Source organism: Pan paniscus, chromosome 13 (genome assembly GCF_029289425.2).
Source record: "Pan paniscus chromosome 13, NHGRI_mPanPan1-v2.0_pri, whole genome shotgun sequence".
Classification (NCBI taxonomy): Eukaryota; Metazoa; Chordata; class Mammalia; order Primates; family Hominidae; genus Pan; species Pan paniscus.
The window spans coordinates 117627759-117652279 of record NC_073262.2 but is presented as its reverse complement, the minus strand read 5'-3'; the positions used below and the strand labels follow the sequence as shown (position 1 = coordinate 117652279).

The following is a 24521-nucleotide window of genomic DNA, read 5'->3' as shown; positions in this document are numbered from 1 at the left end:
ACCTGTAAAATTTTAAATAGACTCATTTTCCCCTCTATTTACCCACCAAGAGCTCAGGAATATTGCTGCTTTATCATTTTATGCCCATTGCTATTGTGAGGTCAGTACCATCATGTCACTTACGATTCTGATTCAGATACATTTGAAAAGCATCAGGCAGTGGAGAATTCAGTCACAGCTGGAAATGGCATTAGTCATCTGTTGTTCTATTTTAAACCTGAACTTTTACTCGTGATGAAAGAGAGAAGGGCTCTACATGAAGCTTTGGCAAATCTGCAATCTGAAGTTGACACATACTTTTGAGAAAGAATTCTAATTCACTGAATTTATGTTGATGATTAATGATCTGTGAAGCTTCTAGAACTTTAATGCCTGTATTATTCTCAGAATAAAGTAGTAAGTAATAACAAAGATGAAATGACCATAATGTTGCTCCTTGGTGGATATGCTTCTCAATGCCTTCCACATTATTGGCCCTGAATTATACTTTTATTTCAGAGAACCAAGCCTATTAGCCACAGTGTGGCTAGATTTCCAATGTCCTCTTCTGTAACTTTTATCTCACTAAGCCAAGACTATACTATATGGACCTTTGCTGGTTTCCCACATATGTACACCAAACTTATAATTAAAAAAACATATTTCAGTATCTACTGGGTAAAAGTCATTCAAATGTACAACACCCTCAAAGCTCAATTAAAACAAATATATTAGCCCAACAGAATTTATCTTTTTATTTAATAAATTACCACAAAAAACTCACTGGAGAATGTAATATAGAGGCCTCACTCCATTTATTACAGGTTTAATCATATCTAGTAGCTGGAAAATCAAAAGAAAGACTGGAGTGGCAAATGCAGTTATAGGTGGTACAGTGATTGGGTCTATTCCAGAATGGAAAATCTCTCATAGCAATAACACTAGTAAGTAGAATTTTTGTACATATAAACCTATTTTTGAATAGTTCAAACCCAGAGGTCAACTATAATATTAAGTACAATGGAAAATAGACCATTGATATTTACTATCTAAGATGACCAACATTTAATTGCTATAACCTACGTGTAGTTATAAACCTCTCATTAAAGACACATCATTGTGCCTTTCTTATTTGATAACATAGAAATAAATATTCCCAAACATTTGCCGGTACCATAAAATACTTCATTTTGGTCAAACTAACTTCTGATTGGAAACTGAGCTGCAATGAATGACACATATATTTGTTTCTTAGGATGTTGTTCCAATTTATTTCCCTTCTTAAAAGAAACAGCTCTAGGGTAGCTTCCAAGCACAATAGAATTTTCTCTCCCAGGGGCACATATTATTTTTTCCCCAGGATGTAGGGCATGGAATATATTCTCAGAACACATAGAACACAGTGAACTGATAGTGAGAGGAATATCATTGACAGGATAGGAAATTATTTGATTTTCATTTTCCTCTTTTTCCTCCGGGTGTGGGATTTTTAAACCCTTAAAAGGGTTTAAAAAGCACTTTTTAAAGCACTTTGAAAGACAAAAACACCCAGTATCCTGTAATACCTAAGAGAGAAAATAACGTCAATAACGGTGCAGACACTTCCAAAAAATCAGGCGTCTTCTCATCCATAGTTTAAATACAGTCTTATTAGAATGAATGTGATCTTCATGCTGCAGTTCAAGAAAGGCTTTTAAAATTTTTTGTTAACCTTTAAAAATTGTTGACTGGCCACAGTGGCTCACATCTGTAATTCCAGCACTCAGAGAGGCTGAGGCCGGCAGATGGCTTCAGCCCAAGAGTGAGACCAGCCAGGGCAACAGGGTGAAACCCTGTTTCTACAAAAAATACAAAACATTAGCCAGGAGTGCAGGTATATGCCTGTAGTCCCAGCTACTTACTCGAGAGGCTAAGGTGAGAGGATCACCTGAGCCTGGAGGTCGAGGTTGCAGTGAGCTGTGATCGTGCCAATGTACTCCATTGTTTCCAAACGAAATACAAAAAATTAGCCAGGAGTGCAGGTATATGCCTGTAGTCCCAGCTACTTACTCGAGAGGCTAAGGTGGGAGGATCACCTGAGCCTGGAGGCCGAGGTTGCAGTGAGCTGTGATCGTGCCAATGTACTCCAGCCTGGGTGACAGAGTGAGACCCTGTCTCAAAAAATAAAAATAAAAATAAGAATTGTGGTAAAATAAACATAACATTTACTGTCTTAACCATTTTTAACTATATAGTGCAGTTGTGTTGAGTACATTCACATTGTTGTACAACTAATCTCCAGAACTCATTTCATCTTGTAAAACTGAAACTCCATATTCATTAAACAACTCCTCATCCTCTACTTCCCCAGCCCCTAACAACCCACATTTTGCTTCTGTCGCTATGAATTTGACAACTCTAGGTACCTCATCATATAAGTGGAATCATATAGTATTAGACCATTCACCTTTCATTTTCGAGACTGGCTTATTTCACTTAGCGTAGTATCCTCAAGGTTCATTCATGTTACGGCCTGTGTCAGAATTTCTTTCCTTTTTAAGGTTTAATAATATACCACTCTGTGTGTGTGTGTGTGTGTGTGTGTGTGTGTACATTCCCACCAACAGTGCACAAGGGTTATAATTTCTCCACATCTTCTCCAACACTTATTTTGTTTTTTTTAAATAGTAGTCATCTTAATGGGTGTGAGAAATACTTTTTAAACGTTCTAAAACAAACCTGCTTTTTATCTGCCCTTACATATGATTTAAAATATAAATCAAAATATAAAATTAGTCAAAGTATTTGTGAGTTAAGCTGGATAAAACTAAACTCCATTTTTTAAACCTGTGACTCCACAGAGAAAGACAGGTCTAATAGGCCCAAAAGTTTTACCAGTTTCTTACGAGAACGATAAACTCAAATGACAGAGGGTAGTACTTCATAATAAAACTAACGCCAAATGCCAACTAACCACATACATAGGCAGAATGTTTTTCTTAAAGGAAATCGATTGTGATTGCTTATTATCAACTACTATATATGTAGAAAAATGTAACTAATCTATTTCCCACTCTTTTCCCTTTTTGGAAAGCTGTCTCAACTTCGAAACTTGACCGAACTTCTTTGTGAATCTGAAACTTTCAGTTTGATAGAGAAGTCATGCCAACTCTCTGATATGAGCTTTGGAAGCCTGTGTGAAGACAGTGAGTTTGATCTGCAACTCCTCGAAGCAGCAGAGCTGGGCACCGAAATAGCAGCCAGCTTACTGTACCATGACAATGTCATATCTAAAAAAGTGAGAGATTTGCTGACTGGAGATCCAAGCAAAATTAATTTAAATATGGATCAGTAAGTTTTTCCATTGTCTTCTTCCTTGGTGAAATCTCTTTCAAAATATTGATATACTTAGTTGAATTTCTTCTTTTCTGTTTTGTTCCAGGTTTCTAGAACAGGCACTGCAAATGAATTACTTGGAAAATATCACTCAGTTAATACCGATCATAGAAGCCATGCTGCATGTCAATAACAGTGCAGATGCTTCTGAAAAGCCAGGTGTTTCCCCATCCACATTTTAAATCTTGTCTTATTAGAATGCATGTGATTCTCACGCTGCAGTTTAAGAAGGCTTTTTTGAAGTTCCCAACCAAACTCCCTTTGCTATCTGCCCTTACACATGAGAAACCTGAAGCATTCAAATATAACCATTCAAATCTAAAGTAAACACACAGAAAGCTAGCAGAGAATGAAACAGGGAAATCTGATTTCACAGCAAAAAGATCTTCAAAAGTTTAACTAGTTAGACCATTCACCTTTCGTTTCTCTGATATATTAAAGTGCATCCCATAGTCAGCTGCAAGGGCAACAATGAAATTTACTTGCTTCTGTGAAAATAACCTGATGGAAAAAAACCAAAAGGATGCACTGCTGTCTACAGAAATCTCAATTCAGAACTTTCTATTAGTATTCCAAGCATGAGGTATCGTGCAATACGTTTCTTCTTTGCATAATTCCTCAATACTGAAAGGAAAGGCGTTCAGAATTTTGGACAACGGGCAGCCACAAAATTGGAATGGCACTAGATTCAAAAATAAAAAAGGATATATTTGCATGAAGGATACTTAGATGGAAAGGCATTTGCAGGATGATTATTACAATCTGCCAAAATCTAAATATTGTTTATTGTGCCATAAATGACCCAGAAATAAAAGAATTATAATCACTGTCCTAAAAGAGTTTGAAGTTAAACACATTCTATTTAAAACTGAGATAATGATTGTAAAAACCCTTTATAACTGTAGTGTGACTGTAGTTAAAGAAAAATGCTCTGTGGCATTATGTGTGGATTTATCAAACTTTGTCCTAAATTGACAATATTACATGATCCCAGATTAAAAAACATATTGAATCTGTGTGATATTTTAAATCAAATGGAGAGATATTTATTTAGTGAATTATGTGATCAAAATCTGTGAGGAAAGCATATTTTCCCTTAAATAAACCTTGACTTGTAGATACCTAAGGAAAATTTATAACTCAGAGCAATCTTTTACCTCGGGTTTGTGATATAATAATAAGAACAAATCTAAATCAGATAGAAATAGATCCTAAATATGCAACGTTTGCCAAAACTGGGAGACATCTGCCCCTGAGAAGGCACGTATGTTTTAGTCTAGAAGGTTTCTCTATGTTAGTCATACTAAAAAGAGTGACCTGACAAACCAACATGTGTTTTCTTTTTACATTTTTCTTCTTGCAGGTCAGTTACTAGAAATGTTTAAAAATGTTGAAGAGCTGAAAGAAGATTTAAGGAGAACAACAGGAATGTCCAACAGGACTATTGACAAGTTGCTGGCCATTCCCATCCCTGATAACAGAGCTGAGGTGGGGTGTCATGTGTTTGTACTTATATGCAGTTCTTAGAAATTTAAATAGCATTTAGCATTTGTTGAGCGCTTACCAGTTAAACACTGAGAAGTTACATGCTAATCTGGTGAATTTTCTATGCAAGTGATAAACCTGGAGGCCTCATTAAAGATAGAAGAAAAATTCTGAAGCAAGAATTTTATCACTATGTGTCCCTTTTTTCTTTATTTTTCCTTGTCCTTTCCCATGCCCCATTTGTTCTTTCCTTTTCCTTACCCCCAGATGGCTTCCTCAATCAATGAGCTTGCAGTGAGCTGAGATCACGCCACTGCACTCCAGCCTGGGCGACAGAGCGAGACTCCGTCTCAAAAAAAAAAAAAAAAAAAAAAAAAGAATTATATTCACTGTCGCAATTACATTGTCTGAGGTGAATTTGTACCTACTCAAATGCTATCAAAGTCAAACTTCAGTAACCTAATTGGGGGAAAATATATGGAGACTACTTACTATTGCTTGCAACTAAAATTAAAATGGATATTCATTTTTACTTTTTAAAAGTCCTACAGCAAGACATAGCATATACAGTAGATGTGGTCAAGGGAACTAAGGGTAAGTTTGTGGTTGTAGTAAATATTTTTTGATGTGAAAATGAATAATGTCATTTCTTCATATGCTGGTAATAGGGTTTTCCACTCAAAATGTCTTATCTTTTATTCTTTTTCCAAGTCCATTGTCTGGAAGTGTCATGGAAATTTTCCAAAAGAGCTGCAGAGCTTAAGGCCTCATCCATTCAAACCTTATGTGTGACAGAGTGTGTCATTTCTAAGCACAGCCCAGTTATTTTCCAATATTGGATAGTTTCTAAAAAGCCTTTAAGATTCCCCTTAAAAAATATTGCAGCTATCTCTTGTCATTTTAATTGGTTCCCCCATACAAAAATTAAAACAGCTTTGCCTTTACTGTACTAGTAGATAATATTCATTGATCTTTTCTCTTTAATCTCACCTTTTGATTATTTGATCCTAAGATATAATTTCAGCAATCAAGTTTTTGGCTTCTATAGAGCAGGTTCATTTTAGTAAATAAAACATGTAAATGGAGAGTCTACATTCTTATTACTTTCAAGAGGAAAGAGTGAAAAGTTCCTATGGCCTTGAATGTTATACGCTTTTCTCTTTATTTCAACTCGGTGGCAATAAAGATGACATCTTATTTTGCGTAATCATACCTCACTATCTACAGGAGCATTACTGTTCAAGATGGGTAATTCACATGATTGTAGGATCTGAAACTCTTTTTCTTTGCTTTACATCTCTGGACCCACAGAGTATATTGCCTAAGATTTTAACTTTGAATGATTACAAAAATGAAATGCAATTTGAATTTATTAAGAGTGAGATTTTAAAGGGAGCAAAGTTTTTTTTTTTTTTTTGAGACGGAGTCATGCTCTGTTGTCCAGGCTGGAGTGCAGTGGTACAATCTCCGCTCACTGCAAGCTCCGCCTCCCGGGTTCACACCATTCTCCTGCCTCAGCCTCCCGAGTAGCTGGGACTACAGGCACCCGCCACCACGCCTGGCTAATTTTTTGTATTTTTAGTAGAGACGGGGTTTCACCGTGTTAGCCAGGATGGTCTTGATTTCCTGACCTCGTGATCCGCCTGCCTCGGCCTCCCAAAGTGCTGGGATTAGAGGCGTGAGCCACCGCGCCCAGCCAGGGAGTAAAGTCTTAAACTAACGTTTTCCCCAAACTTACTCCAAACCACTTGTCTTTCTTGGTATCATCATTCACCCAGCTGTTCAGGCAAGAAATCCAGGGGCCATCCTGAATGTCTCCTTGTCTCTTTTTTCCCCATCTTTTTTCTTTTATTTTTGAGACAGAGTCTCACCCTGTCTCCCAGGCTGGAGTGCAATGGCGCAATCTCAGCTCACTGCAACCTCCACCTCCAGGGTTCAAGGGATTCTCCTGCCTCTGCCTCCCGAGTAGCTGGTATTACAGGTGCCCGCCACCACGCCCGGCTAATTTATTGTATCTTTAGTAGAGACGGGGGTTCACCATGTTGGCCAGGCTGGTCTCGAACTCCTGACCTCGTGATCCACCCGCCTCAGCTTCCCAAAGTGCTGGGATTACCGGCGTGAGCCACCGCGCCCGGCCTCCCATCTTATTTCTTAAGTGAACTATTAATTCTCTATTGTCTTATTAATAGTAATTAGTGCTTTAGATGAAAAGTTGTTTGATTCTTGAGGACCTTTTGTTTTAGTTTAAAATTTAGAGTATACAGAAAACCTCACAAAATGAACAGTTGACTCTCGAATGATTCACAGTTGAAATATTTTTCTTCCTCCATTTGCAGATTATTTCTCAGGTGTTCTGGCTGCATTCCTGTGATACTAATATCACCACTCCCAAACTAGAAGATGCAATGAAAGAATTCTGCAACCTGTCTCTTTCAGAGAGATCCCGGCAGTCTTACCTCATCGGACTCACCCTTCTGCACTACTTAAACATTTACAACTTCACATACAAGGCAAGTTGCTGTTGGTTAAATATGTTTATATTCATGGTTTATATAAAACTATTTAATTATACATTTATGTTCTCTGATACTATGAGGGATGAGATCCATTTATTCGGCTTTTGGAATTATTGCATTATGTTAAAGCTAAATGCAACCTTAGTGATCATTTATTGCAATTTTGCACGTTTTATAGATGCGGAAACTGATATTATTCCTTACTAACTCTCGGTTTGTGTATCAGAGACCAATTATTAAATTTAATATGTACTGTTACTGTGAAATACAAATGTTGTATTTCAAAAGTGTTAAATGCAAATGTTGCAATTATTATTTTTTTTAACAGTGAACAAACATGAAGTTGGTAGGGTTAAAAAAGATTAGAAAAAAGGGGTTTCTTAATTAAAAATAGGCTTTTTTTGGCGTTCTTAAAAAAAAATTTCCTGGTTCCTTCATCAATTTAGATAGAGGCTACCATTACATACCCAGAAGGAAAAACAAATGGTTGTTATTAGAGCTTAGTAAAGTCAGCATTGACTTCATCTTGCAATATGTAGATGCTCTATGAGTACTTATTTACTAAATAACCGAAAGAAAAATATAAACATAGGAAAATTAAGCACCTATGTTCACCCAAATTTCACCTGGGTCAAAAATATTTACATGTTCTTAAAAACACTGAAGAATTATCCTTCTCTGTAGTAAACACAATCGAAAGGAAATAGCTGACATATTTTTGAGACATAGCCACAGGGATAAAAATGTTTTGGACTAGTTATAAATAATCCTGTTCTGAGTTACTGTCGTCTCACGCCTATATTTCTGCAGTGGTCTCCTAACCATATCCCTTGCTGCCACACCTACCCTCTACCCCTCTCCCTAGCACCTTGCAAGCAGCCTGACTGATCCTTTTAAAAGTCTCATTATATTACCCTTCTGCTCAAAACTTTCCACTGGATCTCCATTTGATTCAAGTAAACCCCCAAATTTTACAAGTGCCTTATGATCTGCACAATGATTCCTCATCACTAAAATCTCATTTCTTACTTGGCTACTTTCTGGACCCTGGCTCCAGAGTTGCTGTGTGGCACAACTCCAGAGACAACCCTTCACATGATTTGCAAGGCTATTTTTTTTTTTTTGACTTTGCTTAACATTGACCTTTTCAGTAAGGTCTACCCTGACCACCCTATTTAAAATGCAGCCAATGCTACCTACAGCACTCTCAAATCCCCTTTTCCTATTCTGGCTTCTGTTTTGCTTCCAGCCAACTATATATTTTATTAAATTTTCATTTTTAAACCTTTTTTTTTTTTTTGAGACAGAGTCTTTCTCTGCCACCCAGACTGGAGTGCAGTTGTGCCATCTCGGCTCACTGCAGCCTCCACCTCCTGGTTTCAGGCAATTCTTGTGCTTCAGCCTCCTGAGTAGCTGGGATTACAAATGTGTGCTACCACACCCGGCTAATTTTTGTATTTTTAATAGGGATGGGGTTGTATCATGTTGTTCAGGCTGGTCTTGAACTCCTGACCTCAAGTGATCCTCACACCTTGGCCTCCCAAAGTGCTGGGATTACAGGAGTGAGCCATCGTGCTTCACCCATTTTTAAAATGTATTTGCCATTTGCACCACTAGTATGTTAGTTCCACAAGGGCCTCTTTGTTCACTGAAATATTTTAAATGCAAAGAACAGTGTCTGGCCCATAGGGAAATGAAGCAAATACCCATTAACTCAGCCAATGGTTATTTTACATAAACTATAACCTACAATGCATATGACATGAAATTAGTATTATTACTTCGCCTAAAATTTTAACTCTAATTTTATAATGCCTCTACAGAGCAGATATCAAACTAAATATTTGCTGTTGAGTCTAGCCATTAAACGTCGGCATGCCAATTTATTTCACGTTAATGCAGGAATGCCTAGAATTCTGGCAGAACTGCAATAGAAAATAGAAAAAAATGTTGGTTCTAATTTTTAAAATATGATTGGAATCAGGAGCTCTGCTATTGAGGTAACCATATCTTCATGACTGAGAGATGGGCGGTGTGGGAGATATGAACACAAAGCTACCTCTCTAACTGAATCTTGTGCTCAAAATCTTGGTCTTTGACTTCCTTAGAAATATCACAGGTTTTCTCTCAGGGACCTCAAACAGCTTTGCCCCTCTGCCTATGCCCTTCCTCTTCTTGTTCTTCCAATGGTATGTTCTTTCTCATTCTTTGAGATTTTGCTTTGGAAAGGTCTCCTTTGATTTCCTAGCTAAACACTCCCTACCTTCTCATATGCCCCAGCCTTTGGTTCATTGGCTTGTTTGATATCTGTTCCTCCTAATAGATCAAAGTTCTGTGAGTACCGAGATGGTGCCAGCTTCAGCACCACTGCATAGCCATCACCTCACCCAGTGCTGGGAACACAGCAGGCACTCAATTCATGTTCCTGAATAAATGAAATAAGAGGATAAAAAAATTACATTAAAATTTTAAAACATTTTCAATGTTTCTTCTTGTAGCACATAAGCATTATGGGATTAAAATGACTTAGCCTGATAAATCATGTAAGCCTTTTGACAGTTTTATTTTAATTTTTAGGTGCATATTATATCATTTTTGAGCAATAGTATACATGAAGAAATATGTAGTTGACATTTGCCTTTATGACTTATAAAATCATCTATTTTTGCAACTTTATTGAGGTATTATTTATATACCATAAAAATCACTCATTTTACGTGATTAACTCAATGATTTTTTTAGTAAATATACAGAATTGTGCAACTATTACCACAATCTAATTTTAGGACATTTCCATTACTTCCGAAGGAAACCTCATGTCTATTTGCAGTTACGTCTCATTTCAATCTCTAGCCCAAGCAACTTCTAATCTATTTTCTGTCTCTGTAGATTTGCCTTTTTAAAAAGATATTACATATAAATTGAATCATGAAATATGTGGTCTTTTTTCCTGGATTCATTCACTTAATATAATTTTTTTTGTTTCATACATATTGTACATGTATCAGTATTTCATTTCCTTTTATTGCCAAATAGTATTCCATTTTAAGAATATATACTTTGTCCACTCACCTGGATTGTTTTCCCTTTTTGGCTATCGTGAATAATGCTGCTATAAACATTCACATACAAATCTTTGTGTGGACATGTTTTCACTTCTCTTAGGTAAACGCCCAGGAATGGAATTGTCAGGTTGAGTGTTAAATTTACATTTAACTATTTAATAAACTTCAAAAATGTTTTCCAAAGTGGCTGTACCTTTTTACAACCTTACCAACAATGCATGAGGATTCAATTTTTCCACATAAAGCATTTATTTTTATTCTGTTTCTGTTAGGTGTTTTTCCCGAGGAAAGATCAAAAGCCAGTAGAAAAGATGATGGAGCTCTTCATAAGACTAAAAGAGATTCTCAATCAGATGGCTTCTGGCACACATCCGCTGCTAGACAAAATGAGATCCCTGAAGCAAATGCATCTGCCCAGAAGTGTTCCATTAACACAGGTAGCAAAGTCACCCAGTAATGTTCTTGTTGAAAAATGCCTTCTGTCATATTGAGTAGTTATAATACATTCAGCTTCAATCGTAGTACATTGAAAAAAAAAAACAACACCTACAAGAAAACTCTTCTACCTAGCAACAATTTTTGCCACTTTAATTAGTGAAGTTTATTGTTCTTCATTTACATTTGGAATAAACATATAAAAGGAATTATGGAAACTGTAAGGATACTCTAAGTATTATCAGGTTCTCTTTCTCTGTTGTTTTCAGTAGCTTCTAAAGCTCATATAGTGTCAATAAATTGTGGATTTTTGTCTCACAGGCAATGTACAGAAGCAACCGAATGAACACACCGCAAGGATCATTTAGCACCATCTCCCAAGCATTATGTTCTCAAGGAATTACCACTGAATATTTAACTGCCATGCTGCCCTCTTCCCAGAGGCCAAAAGGCAACCACACCAAGGATTTTTTGACTTATAAATTAACTAAAGAGCAAATTGCTTCAAAATATGGAATTCCCATAAATACCAGTGAGTATACTTTAAAATAAGCATGACAGTTGCCCTTAATGACAATAAGAATACTGTCTATTCTGTCTTAGTTTTTTATGATAAATGAAGTATTAATTTTCCCCAAGAATAAAAATAGAAAATACTTATACAGCACTTACCACATGTCAAGAATGTTATATACATTAACTCATCTTAGTACGGGGAAGTGGAGTACAAGGAGGGTAAGTAACCTGGCCAGTGTCGCTCAACTTGGAAGTGCCTGAGCTGTCATTTGAACCCAGGTACTCTGCTACAAAGACTATTCTCTTAACTACAATACTACACTTAGATTTTGTCAGTCATCATTGAGCCTTCTAGACAATATAAAAACTTGCCTTAAATCTGTTTGGGTTGAAATTTTTTTCCTAACTTTCTAGAATTAGAATTTTTATCACACATGGTAGAGTTGCATGACTGCAGCAGAACTGTAAATGTCTAGTGGCACATCAAAACCATTTACTTGCTCTATAAACTTGGAGATGCAAAATGTGATGAGTGAGCTCATTCAAATAATATATGGGTGTTTAGTATAGCAACTGGATTCATTTATTCATCTTTTTATTCATTCACCAAGCATTTATTGAACAGCTCTTATGTATCTGGTACTATCCCAGTGGTTGGTTTTTGTGTATTTTTTAAAAAAGTAAATGCTGGGAAATGAATCTGTTAGCCATTCTGAAATGTGGCTTTCACGTTTTCTATTTCCTCCTGGCAAAATGCCATCACTTACTCTGGGCTTGCTTATTGGGTTAAACTTTCTCACCTAAAAAAGATTTGTTACTGTGCTTTCTTACTTTGACACCAGATGCCTCACATCTGTTAATAATATAGGAAGTACTAGAGCATGTATTTTTGGGTGTGATAAGAATAATCTCTGTCAATTTGCCATGAGGAAATGGATTTGAAGTACATCTATTAAATGGTTTTATTTCACTTTTTTCTTCCAGCACCATTTTGCTTCTCCCTTTATAAAGACATCATTAACATGCCCGCTGGACCTGTGATTTGGGCTTTCTTGAAACCTATGTTGTTGGGAAGAATTTTGTATGCACCATATAACCCAGTCACAAAGGCAATAATGGAAAAGGTTTGACCATTATAACTCAGTTTCTATTTTGACTATTAAGATGTTTTTTAAAGTAGTCAACTTCCAAATTTACTTTAGCTGACTGATTTCTTTCTATCTTACCTACTATTATTATTATCCTTGGCTTTCTGAAACTGTTAGTAAAATTCTCAACTTCTGCCCTGGATATGTGCAAGCAGTACAGATTGGGTGGGAGCCCTTTGAAGAGAAATGAACCATGTTAACATTTGAGAATGAGGTTAGTTGAAGCAAGACCTCAGATTTTTCCATTTATCTCAAAAAGCAGAAAAGTCCTCTGCAACTGGTGTCTAACTTTCAAAGTATGTAAAAATTATTGTACTAGAAAAAGTAATATTGAGCATTATATAACTAGTTGGAACAAAAACAATCACTGAAGTATAGATTCTTGGCTTCATATTTAGTTGTACAATTTAACGTCTCATTTATATAGAAGATAGATGTCGAATAAGACAACATTATTAACTATACTTACCATTTACTTCATTTAACCGTAATAGTATTTCCCTCTCACTTTAAAGTTGGCTTTAATTATTTGAATTTATAAACCTAGTACTTTTAAAATGACGAAGCTAAAGTAAAAGAAAAATCTCTGTTTTACCATTACTTGGCCATTCAACTATAATTATATGAACATAACATTATTTTTATATGCTACAGAATAATGGACAGCGATCATTATTATCAAAGAATATTCGATTTAATCTCTGTCCATTTTTATAAAAACTGTGATTTAATACCTTATTTGCTTTACTGACTATATATTCCTATGTAGTTTTGCATAAATTGAGTTATATATGAACTTTGTTTTTCAATTTAAATAAACAATTATTTGTTGATTTTTTTTAACTTTTATTTTAAGTTCAGGGTTACAAGTGCAGGTTTGTTACACAGGTACACTTCTGTCATGGGGGTTTGCTGTACAGATTATTTTATCACCCAGGTATTAAGCCTAGTACCCATTAGTTATTTTTCCTGATCCTTTTCCTCCTCCCACCCTCCACCCTTCTGTTCCCCTCTCTATGTCCATGTGTTCTCATCATTTAACTCCTGCTTATAAGTGAGAGCATGTGGTTTTTGATTTTCTATTCCTGTGTTGGTTTGCTAAGGATAATGGCCTCCAGCTCCATCCCTGTCTCTGCAAAGGGCATGCTCTCATTCTTTTTTATGGCTGTGTGGTATCCCATGGTGCACATGTACCACATTTTCTCTATCCAATCTATCATTGTTAGGGATGTAGGTTGATTCTTTGCTGTTGTGAATAGGGTTGTGATGAACATATGCATGCATGCATCTTTATAATAGAATGACCTATATTCCCTTGGATATATACTCAGTAATGGGATTGCTGAGTCGAATGGTATTTCTGTCTTTAGGTCTTTGAGGAATTGCTACACTGTCTTCCACAATGGCTGAACTAATTTACACTCCCACCAACAATGTATAAGTGTTCCTTTTTCTTCACAACCTCAGCAGCATATGAGCTTATGTTTTAAGCGTGGTCTTTTTTTTTTCCCCCTTTTGTATTTGGTTCTCACCTCCCCTTTTCCTCTTCTCTTGATCCTATTCTTCCTTTCATATAAACTAATGTATGTTAGCATTCATATATGCATCTTCCTATAATTTATTCTATTACTCCAATCCTTTATAGATTATTATACCACATATATTCATAAGCAGAGTTCTTTGAGGTCACTGCATTAAAATGATACTGCATTTTAATCCTTTTTTATATATAGTTTTTCTCATACAAGAATACATTGTGAAAATTTTTCCAACTCAATAGGTATAATTTAATTCATTCTTTTTAGAGATTGCACATTTTTTTTTATAACACCGAATTTACTCATCCAATCATCAGGTGTTGGGCATTAATTTTGTTTCCAATGTTTTGTGTGTGTGTGTGTGTTTTTTTTTCTTGCTCATATAAACAACGTAGCAATAAATATTCTTGTGTATTGGTGTTATGTAGCAGTATTTTTATTTCAATAAGATGAATGTTCAGAATTGAGGGGTTGAAGGATATTGTATTTTATTTTAATAGCCATTGTCAAATTGCTTTCCAAAAACCTCTAACATCTATTCTCAGCAGCAATACGTGAGAATATCCTTCTGCTATCCTCGAACTAGGATGTTTCTTTAATAGTAAAGTTAAGTGTATCGTTGGTGAAAATGAAAAACTGGTAAGAACTCCAGAAGTCAGGCTTTCATTTTGGCTATAAACTCACTCTGGACATGAATCAAACCCTAAATTATCCAGAATTTTTATAAATGAACTTGACCCTATGAAAGCTGTCATTTGAAACTTTTGACCATGTGGGAAATTTCTGACAATTTTTTGTACTAACTTCATGTTTTAGAACTGTCTTTTGAAGTTACGTAACAGAACAATCTTAAGATACCTTGTTAAAATATAGACAAAATACTAATGGATCACACTTCTTTTGTTTCTTTGTCATTAAGTCCAATGTAACTCTGAGACAGCTGGCGGAATTAAGAGAAAAATCTCAAGAGTGGATGGATAAGTCGCCACTTTTCATGAATTCCTTCCATCTGTTAAACCAGGCAATTCCAATGCTCCAGGTGTGAGATGCTTCTGTCATTCAACTTAGTAGGAATTTGAATTCTTTGAGATTTTAATTGCCTTCAATATGTGAATGGGAAGAGGGTAACTTTCCGTATTCAACAGATTAAATTGCCTCTCTTCCAGAGAGAAGGTCTGAGACAGGGTAACTGATCTATCACTCATATTCATAATTGGCTAACTTCACCTCTGGTACTGCAGCTCCTCTGTCTGTAATTCAGAGAAGACATCTTACAAGTTGATCTAGAGACATAACTAGTGATGTAAATCAGTTTTTCAAAAGTTTAAAATGCTACAAAAATGTTTGTTATTGATTTCTCTCCTTTAAATTACTCTCCTTTGCTATCTTAACCAGAATTCCTAAAATACCAATAGGCTAGAGAACATTAAACTTGGGGAATTCCATGGTAGAAATTTATGACACATGTGTTAATAAATTCCAAATTCAGTTTGACATGTTATACACAAGGTGTTCTCGTTAATGTATTTATCTGAATTTACGTTTAAGGCCACTTAAGGAAGCAAAAGTTATAATTGGAAAAAGTGCTCTAGGCCAGGTGCGGTAGCTCACGCCTGTAATCCCAGCACTTTGGGAGGCTGAGGAGGGCGGATCACCTGAGGTCGGGAGTTCAAGACCAGCCTGACCAATGCAGAGAAACCCCATCTCTACTAAAAATACAAAATTAGCCAGATGTGGTGGCGGGCGCCTGTAATCCCAATTACTCGGTAGGCTGAGGCAGAAGAATCGCTTGAACCCGGGAGGTGGAGGTTGCAGTGAGCTGAGATTGCGCCACTGCACTCCAGCCTGGAGAACAAGAGCAAAACTCCATCTCAAAAAAAAAAAAAAAAAAAAAAAAAGGCAGGAATTTCTGAAGATGATGCAAATAATGTGGGGAAATGTTCCAATCACAGAGATATTGGCAACTGAAGATGGAGCAGCAGAATCAGCCCAGTAATCAGTTGGAGAAAAGAAAATTGGCAGGAATGGTGACAACCTAGGAGCTTCAAGAGACTGGCTTGCATATCAAAGAGAGGTCCTTGGAAGAGTAATGGAGCCCTAAAATATTTTTGGGAAAAAAATGCCCTTTTGTATGATCATGCTTAGGAAGTTAAACTTAGAATGGAGGATATTATATGATATGAGATGGTCAGAAAAATTATACTCCAAAGGTGCTTTTATTCAGTCTTTGTTTTGACTAACAATTAATGCATAGTTATAATTACAACCCAAATTTTATCATAAATGATTAAATAAATTTCTAAAATAGACATTTAATAACATAAACTTTTCATCAAATGTCTTCCCTACAATTTCCTATTAATTTTTGGTTCTAATTCTAAGCATGCTCATTTTAAGTGGCCTTTTCTAGTGAGTCTCAGAAAACGAAGGCTACTTAGATAGTACTTCATGACAAATATATTTTCCTGAACAACACATTGCTATTTTCTCCTAAGACTTTTTCTCCAGGAGGAGAAAAAAAAGCCACACATGATTTTCTTAAGAAAAGTTTTGTTAGCTAAAGTGGTGAATTAACAGGATGTGTTCTATACATAATAGTTTCAAAGTACTGTAATTTGCTGGAATCTCTGAGATTGTGTTCATAAAGGGATCATCATCTAATGGAAGGATCTTGATTCTGTCCAGAGCAAAATTAACTATTTTCAATTATTGAGGAAATACTTAATATTGTAAATATGCACAGAATTTGAAATTTTAAGCTTTTGGCACAAGAACTGGCTTTGCCACTGTGAACCCTTAGGTGAATGACTTAAAGTACGTGAACTGCAGCTTATGGATCTCTAAAATTAGTATATTGGTAATGACAGACTTGTGAAGATCACATATGCGGAAGCATTTGGTGTTTTGGTATTTTTAAATTTTGTATACGTTTATGTGATACAAATGCAATTTTGCTACATGCATGGATTAGTACTGATCAAATCAGGGTTTTTAGCATATCCATCACCCAAATAATATACATTGTACCTATTATTAGATGTCATATGATTGATTGTAAAAGGAGTGATGGGAGAATTGAAATAGGGTTTAATGGATTGTCTCCACATTGCAACTAACACAGTACTTTATTTGTTAGTGATGCTCTGATACAGATTTTCCAAGATGCAGAAGCTAATTCCTGATAAACAGATCTTAAAGGACTGTTATCACAGCATGTAGCTGCATGATAGCTAGCCATCAGTCTACATGCCACCAGCTGCTTTTAGAACCCTCAGTAGCTATGGATTTAGCAAACTAATTCTATTATATATGTGCTCAACTAATATGTTTTTCTTAGTCATTCATCCCCATGACAATAAAACAAAAGACACTGGTAAGAAGGACATGAGACTATATTGTACCAAACGGGGCTCTAAAAGGACAATCAAGCCTCACTTACATAAAAACCAGGCCATGAATTTATGCATATGATGAAAAAACATTTCTTTAATTGAGTTGAATTCTCTCCTTCATTTTTTCCCTTAGCCCTTATTAATTGTGTGTCCTTAGGAGAATTTACATAGCTTCTTTAGCCATAGCTTTGTCATCTATTACTTAGAGGTAATAATAGCACTTACCTCAAAGTGTTGTTGTAAACAAAGTGAGAAAGTCAAGTTAAACTCTATAAGACGGTGCCCAGCACATGGTATTATAAAAGCTCAACAAATATTAGGTAATAGTACTCCTAGAGTGATAGAAGTTATGTCTTCTAATTTGGCAAATAGCTATAAAGGCCTTTATATTTTAAAGCAATTATGTTTTTCTTTTAATTTTTCAGCCTTTCCATTGATAGAATTTAAAGTTTTATCATCAATTTATTCTTTCATATTCACATAGTTGCACTTATGACAGTACAAAAATATTATTATAATAATTGAAATGGACTATTCTGATGTGATGAGGCATTCTTAGACCTACTTCACCAAAAGGTTACCTGAGACTGGAAAAGGTACTTGCTAAAAGCTTCAGGCTAGGAAGTAGTAGAACTTGAATACAAATCAGTTGTGATGTCAGATTCCACGGAGACATCATGATTTTTAAGAGTTTTGTTTCAAGTGAACAAAGTTCAACCATGAATCACAACATTGTGTATAGTATACATTAAAAAGGAATAATATAGCCATGAGGAAAAATCCTGTTAAATCGAATATAAATTTCTAATGTTGATAATTGTAGTCACATCTGGCCACTGTGCATGCTGACCAATTTGTATCTATAGACAAGCAACAGCCCAGCCTGTCAAGTCATTACCAACCCCCAGTCTTCTCTTTTCTTCTCAAGGATTTCTCTGTGAGCCTTTGCAAGACAGTGCATTGATAATGCCCAGTTGTGGTTACTGCACTTCACTGTGGTGGTTATTAGAGAGACAATGTCAAACATGATTTTTCTTGTATTGAAACTGATTTTTAATTATTATTTGTTAGAATACTCTAAGGAACCCTTTTGTGCAAGTTTTTGTAAAGTTCTCCGTGGGACTCGATGCTGTTGAACTATTGAAACAGATAGATGAACTCGGTGAGTCCAAATTCACAAAGCTTTTATTCATGAGTCATGTCGGAAATATAAACAACATTGTTCCATATGATTACATTTTCCCCCTTTTCTCCTGTACTTAGTTTGTAGCTAGCTACTCAAAGAAAAATGAGACCCTGGATATATCCCCCCTGTCTTCTTCCGAGTTAGTTGTACAATTACAAGTAGTCATGTTTATTTGGATGCCCAGTGTCTGTAGTTAGTTTCAATAATTATAATGTAGGCCAGGCGTGGTGGCTCACGCCTATAATCCCAGCACTTTGGGAGGCAGACACGGGCAGATCACTTGAAGTCAGGAGTTCGAGACCAGCCTGGCCAACATGGTGAAGCCCTATCTCTACTAAAAATACAAAAACTAGCTGGGCATGGTGGTGCATGCCTGTAATCCCAGCTGCTTGGGAGGCTGAGGCAGGAGAATTGCTTGAACCTGGGGGGTGGAGGTTTCAGTGAGCCAAGATCATGCCACTGCACTTCAGCCTGGGTGACAGGAGTAAAACCCTGTCTCAAAAAAAAAATTATTATTATTATTATAATGTAATATAAATGCAGTTTTTTTCTTCAATCATAGGTAGGTTGTTAGAAGTAAGGGAGCACTTTATTTTAGTGACTTGATGAAAGGCAAGTCCTTAAGGACAAGGGAAAATGAAATTATTTATTTCTGGCTACATTTAACATTTTTATCTCCACTGGCCTCAGTATCACTTGACTAACCCAGAATGTAATTAGAAGAGATACAGAGTTAGCAAAAGCAAGAAAAACGCAATGGGGAGACTCAAAAGAAAATACACTGAAATCAGTATTCAAGGTTGGGTCCTCCTCACATGGTCGTTTAAAAGGAAGAGGCTGCAGAAGATCAAAGGAAGCTGTCTAAACTTATGCATTGCCTCTGCCATGTCCCCACCTTCTACCTAAGGGATGCAAGACATCTTATTCAGGCTGTGTCTGATTCACTGTTGCTATGCAACCATGGGTATGAGAAACGGATTGAGAGCATCAGAATTTGGCAGTAGCAGAGCAAATGCCCCTCCCCCTCCCTGGCACTGCTGGGACGTAAATGATTTAGGTTCTAAACCACTGGGGAAGAATTATGCCTATATTTGTATTGTATATGATTGTACACATATTACGATAGTCAACCCAGCTTGATTAAATAAAGGTACTAGTGGATTTACTCTCTAAAAGTATCATTTGGGCAAGGAACTATTTGATTAACACATCAGGGCTAAACTGCAAAGTTCTTAGATAAATTTTGTCATTTCTAACTTCTGAACTAGGAAGTGAGGCTAAGAATTTAAAATAAGATTAAAATGAACGTAGCACTGAGACTCTTATGTTTGTATAATTACACATGTAACTTAGTATTGAAGAGGTTATATAGTTTGAATTCGGGGGACTCTGACCCCTTGAAGTGTTTTTATGATCCTGTCTACCAGAATTTCTAAATAATTCCTTGGTGTTGTGTTGATTTCCAGTGGCCGCTGGAGGCCACTGTTCAACCACAATTTACCCCTCCCCCACCAACATCTACATCAAGTAAAACATTTCACTTTAAATTCTAATGAGAAATGCATTGAAGAAGTTGTCTTCTGTGAGAAATTTAGTCCTATTTTGGACGATGTAAGAGACATGTCTGGGTTCTGTGAAGGAGGGATTTATGATATTCACAGCCTTCTCAGTATTCATGATGATCAAGTCAGTAAAAATTTAATTGGCCAAATGATTTGTTAACTTGCAATTTCATATTTACCCTTTGTCCCGGTTGGTTTCCTCACAAAGAATCATAAAATTGAAGAGAAATTAAGTCCCCTTTATTCCAGAGTAATTACCCAAAATAAAATCCTGATCATTTTGTCAGATTAATACAGATATCAAAAGTATTAATTTTAAGATATACACGTAAGATTTTAAGTCAAACAGTATTAGAAACTCACAACTATGTGGCATATATTTTCAGGTATCTTAAATGTTTCTATATCACAGCTTATGTAATAATACAGTTTATTTATCCTATGCATTCTACATAGACTTTCCTTTGTTTCAGTTTGTGCATTCACATTCCGTGTACAAAGCAGGCATTTCTGTTTAGTTTATTCTAAACTCGCATCTCTGGTTTATAGTTTTTGTCCTAACTACATGTAGATAGATTTTTAAAAGTTTATTCGTCTTAGTTCTTTGTTATTAAACTGTAACAAAATATACTTTTAAGTTATCTTGTATCTTTCTTAGAACCTAGGTTTACTGTATTTGTAACTAGCCTGGCTCCTCAATGAATATTTGCATAACGACCCATTTTCTTTGGTGTAGAATACTAGATATTTTTAGAGTAAATTCTGCAGCCTTTCGTTATTTATAATCTAGTTTAGTATTTACAAAAAATCAGTATTTCATCTAATTACGACCAGAATGAAGACCATAATTTTTTTTTCTCTCTTTTGCTTTGCCTCTTTAGATATTCTAAGACTGAAATTAGAGAACAACATTGACATCATTGATCAGCTTAACACACTATCTTCCCTGACAGTAAATATTTCCTCTTGTGTATTATATGACCGTATTCAGGCAGCAAAAACCATAGATGAAATGGAGAGAGAGGCTAAAAGGCTCTACAAAAGCAACGAACTCTTTGGAAGTAAGTGCTATTCTATTAGGGTTTGAGCATCTCTTTGTGCTAAAATTGGCCAAATTCTTTCCTCATGTCTTTCATCCAGAACTCAGAAAACTAGTGTGGGGGTCCTTAGGTCCTCTGATGTCCTTAGAAAAGAGAACCTTTCATGTAGGCAACCAACTATAATCTCTAAGTATGTCTAATTTTGTTGATGTACTTCAAATTAAGATTGAAAAGGATTACACAGTTACAGAGTGAAGTTGAGTCCATCCTCATAATCAGTCATTATTTATCTAAAAGTGTTTTTATATTAATAAGTGGCTTAGAATGGTGCATTTAATCTGTCTACTTAGTTGGTGATTATATTCTTAAACTCCAGCTTTGAATTTCTGAGGTTGACACCTCCAATTAACCATGTTTTCTGTAAATTAAGAACCTGAACCTACTGTCACATTACTAACTCAACTGACTGTTTGGCTGTCCCCTCTGTGTACTCTCCAAACAATGAATAACGTCAACCATAAAATAACCTTTCTGCTGTTGTTGCCATTTTATTTTTAGGTGTTATTTTTAAGCTTCCTTCTAACAGAAGCTGGCACAGAGGCTATGACTCTGAAAATGTCTTTCTTCCTCCTGTCATAAAATATACCATCCGCATGAGTCTCAAGACCGCACAGACCACAAGAAGCCTAAGAACCAAGATTTGGGCTCCAGGGCCACACAATTCTCCATCACACAACCAGATCTATGGCAGGGCTTTTATTTATTTACAGGATAGTATTGAAAGAGCAATCATTGAATTGCAAACTGGAAGGAACTCCCAGGAAATAGCAGTCCAGGTTCAAGCAATTCCTTATCCCTGCTTCATGAAAGACAAGTAAGTGTGTGCACTTTCAGCCTTTTTAATGATCAACACCTTTTCTGAGAACTCACTTCAGTCCATTCATTCAGATGTATTAGATGAAAGGAACAACATTCACCAAACTTTTGTAATATGCTTGTTTTGAGAAAGGGTTCACACTATAGGGCATAGCTTCCTCATAACTGCTCATCAATACCAAAATGATGGTAAAGTGTTTACCAAATGATCTATAAAAACCCTTAGCTCTCCAAAAATTCTGGCCCTAAAATTGGAATAATTGGACTTCAGACCTGAGTACATTGCTGCATGATTTTGATGTTCCCCACTGTCTACTGGGCTTACCTCCCTCTAGTCAAATGAAAGGGATGAACAAGACGATCTTAAAATCCCTTCCAACTCCCAAATTGGATTTTAAAAAATCTGAGCGCATGATCAATCTTAAGAAAACAAATTGATAAAAGAAATTTTGAACACATTTGATCAACTATTTCAGATAAATCTTGTGCTACCTGAAACTTTCATGTATTATCAGTTCATTTGCTAGGAATCCTCTATATCTAAAATGGTTGTTCTAGATGAATAAAAAAGTAACAATAATGCTTTTAGACAATTCAATTTGAATGTTCGAGAAATCTGCCAGTTGGGTAGCACTGAATGCTTCCTTCACTCTGTAGATGGTTAAAAAATAAGCAGATTATGGTTTTCAAGCTCACCTTCCTATATAAAAGCTTGAGGCTGAATATTACTTTAAAGGAATTGAACATGCTACGCAACCCAGTTATTGCAGTTTATATACAATTCAGATGGTATTGGCTTTTTCTTTTCTCTTCTTTTTTCTTTCTTTCAATGCTTCTGTCTCCCTTGGCTACTTCAAGAGTTATAAATGAGATGAGGTAATGTAACCCAGTGCAACAGTAGCATGAGGAAGCAGGTAAGGAGTCCATCAAGTGGACTGTCAAGGTTAGCTGGCTGTTGTGGAGGCTGTTGTGGACGGGACTTTGCTGCCTGAACTATGTGTGAACTGCAATGGCTTGCACGAATTATAAAGATCTATGGGGTCAATTAAGTTAAAATTCTTATCTAGTTCCCTGCTCATTTGTTCCCCTTATAAATTTTGGTACCTAGGATGGTGGGTACCTGGGTGTGCAGTCTGTATTCTTTATGGGAATATGTTCATTATGCCTTACATACATATACACTGTTGCATATAAAGTGATTTCCCATTAATTATTTCATTTGTTTCACCCAACAACCTCATAATGTAAGTAGGAGCAGGAATTATTGTCCATACTTTCCAGATGAAAAAACTGAAATCCAGAAAGGCTAATTAACTTGCCCAAGATGCTATAACTGGTACTACACTAGTCCTCCTGTTTATAAGACCAACATTTCTGCTTTATACTAGACCAAATCTAAAATACACTATCACTTGGAAGAAACATTACAGGGGATTTGTTGTTAATGAATGAAGGCCTTTGCCTAGTTCTAGATCCAGAAATCACTTCAGGGCTGTACCTGAACCAAAACAAAATTCATTCAAGAAGTAGTCTGTAAATGCCTACCCCATGCCATACAGTTTCCCAGGAAACAACAACAAAAAAAATGGAATATGGCCTCAACTCCCACTGCTCCCTCACCAAAAAACACCTCATCTCTCTGATAATGATACACTTCTGCATGCTAAAGTGATACTGAATGATAGTGATCTCATGCTTCATTAATATTTACATTTTTCTTGGGGTACTTGGAGGTAAATTTTTAGTCTTGTAGATTAAAAAAGGAAATGGCCTTGGGACCTTTCTCCAAGTGAAAGCTTGAGCAGAGCCCAACACATAAACAGAGCAACTTAGAATCTCTCATCGACATCTACTGCCTTTGCCTCAGCTCAAATAAGGGCATCAATTGTCAGAACCATGGCTCCTAAGGTGTGGTCCCTGGACCAGCAGCATCAGTATCACCTGGGAAGTTGTTTAAAAAGCAAATAGATGGTCCCACCCAGATATAATAAATCAGAGGCTGGGGCCCAGAAACTTGTGTTTTAGTAATATCTTTGGGTGCTTTGAGAACCACTCCAATTTAACTTTCAGGCTTCATGAGCAGGACATTGAGGAATACATCTGGGCTTGAGGATGTCTTCCAGTGATTCTCTAGTTGAGCACATCATCAAAATAGACATTTCTATACCATGTATAAAGCATGTTCCAGAGCATTACTTTGAGGAATCCAAGTTCTTTGTCTGCATTTTAAATCAAATGCTTTGGGCCGGGCACAGTGACTCATGCCTGTAATCCCAGCACTTTGGGAGGCCGAGGCAGGTGGATCACGAGGCCAGGAATTCGAGACCAGCCTGGCCAACATGGTGAAACCCCATCTCTACTAAAAAACAAACAAACAAACAAAAACAAATGAATGCTTTAGATTTTAT

The 24521-nt window shown here is 36.2% G+C and overlaps 1 protein-coding gene across 1 annotated transcript in view; it reads left to right on the top strand.

The window, feature by feature from the left end:
- ABCA12 (ATP binding cassette subfamily A member 12) overlaps positions 1 to 24521 on the top strand; it is a 114424-nt gene that overhangs the window by 23439 nt on the left and 66464 nt on the right. The window contains exons 6-16 of the mRNA XM_003812517.6: positions 3053 to 3309; positions 3401 to 3513; positions 4718 to 4842; positions 7176 to 7349; positions 10693 to 10857; positions 11177 to 11387; positions 12356 to 12495; positions 14977 to 15096; positions 18521 to 18611; positions 21079 to 21258; positions 21796 to 22111. Of these exons, the coding sequence (XP_003812565.5) occupies positions 3053 to 3309; positions 3401 to 3513; positions 4718 to 4842; positions 7176 to 7349; positions 10693 to 10857; positions 11177 to 11387; positions 12356 to 12495; positions 14977 to 15096; positions 18521 to 18611; positions 21079 to 21258; positions 21796 to 22111 (1892 nt within the window). The remainder of the gene's footprint in view (positions 1 to 3052; positions 3310 to 3400; positions 3514 to 4717; positions 4843 to 7175; positions 7350 to 10692; positions 10858 to 11176; positions 11388 to 12355; positions 12496 to 14976; positions 15097 to 18520; positions 18612 to 21078; positions 21259 to 21795; positions 22112 to 24521) is intronic.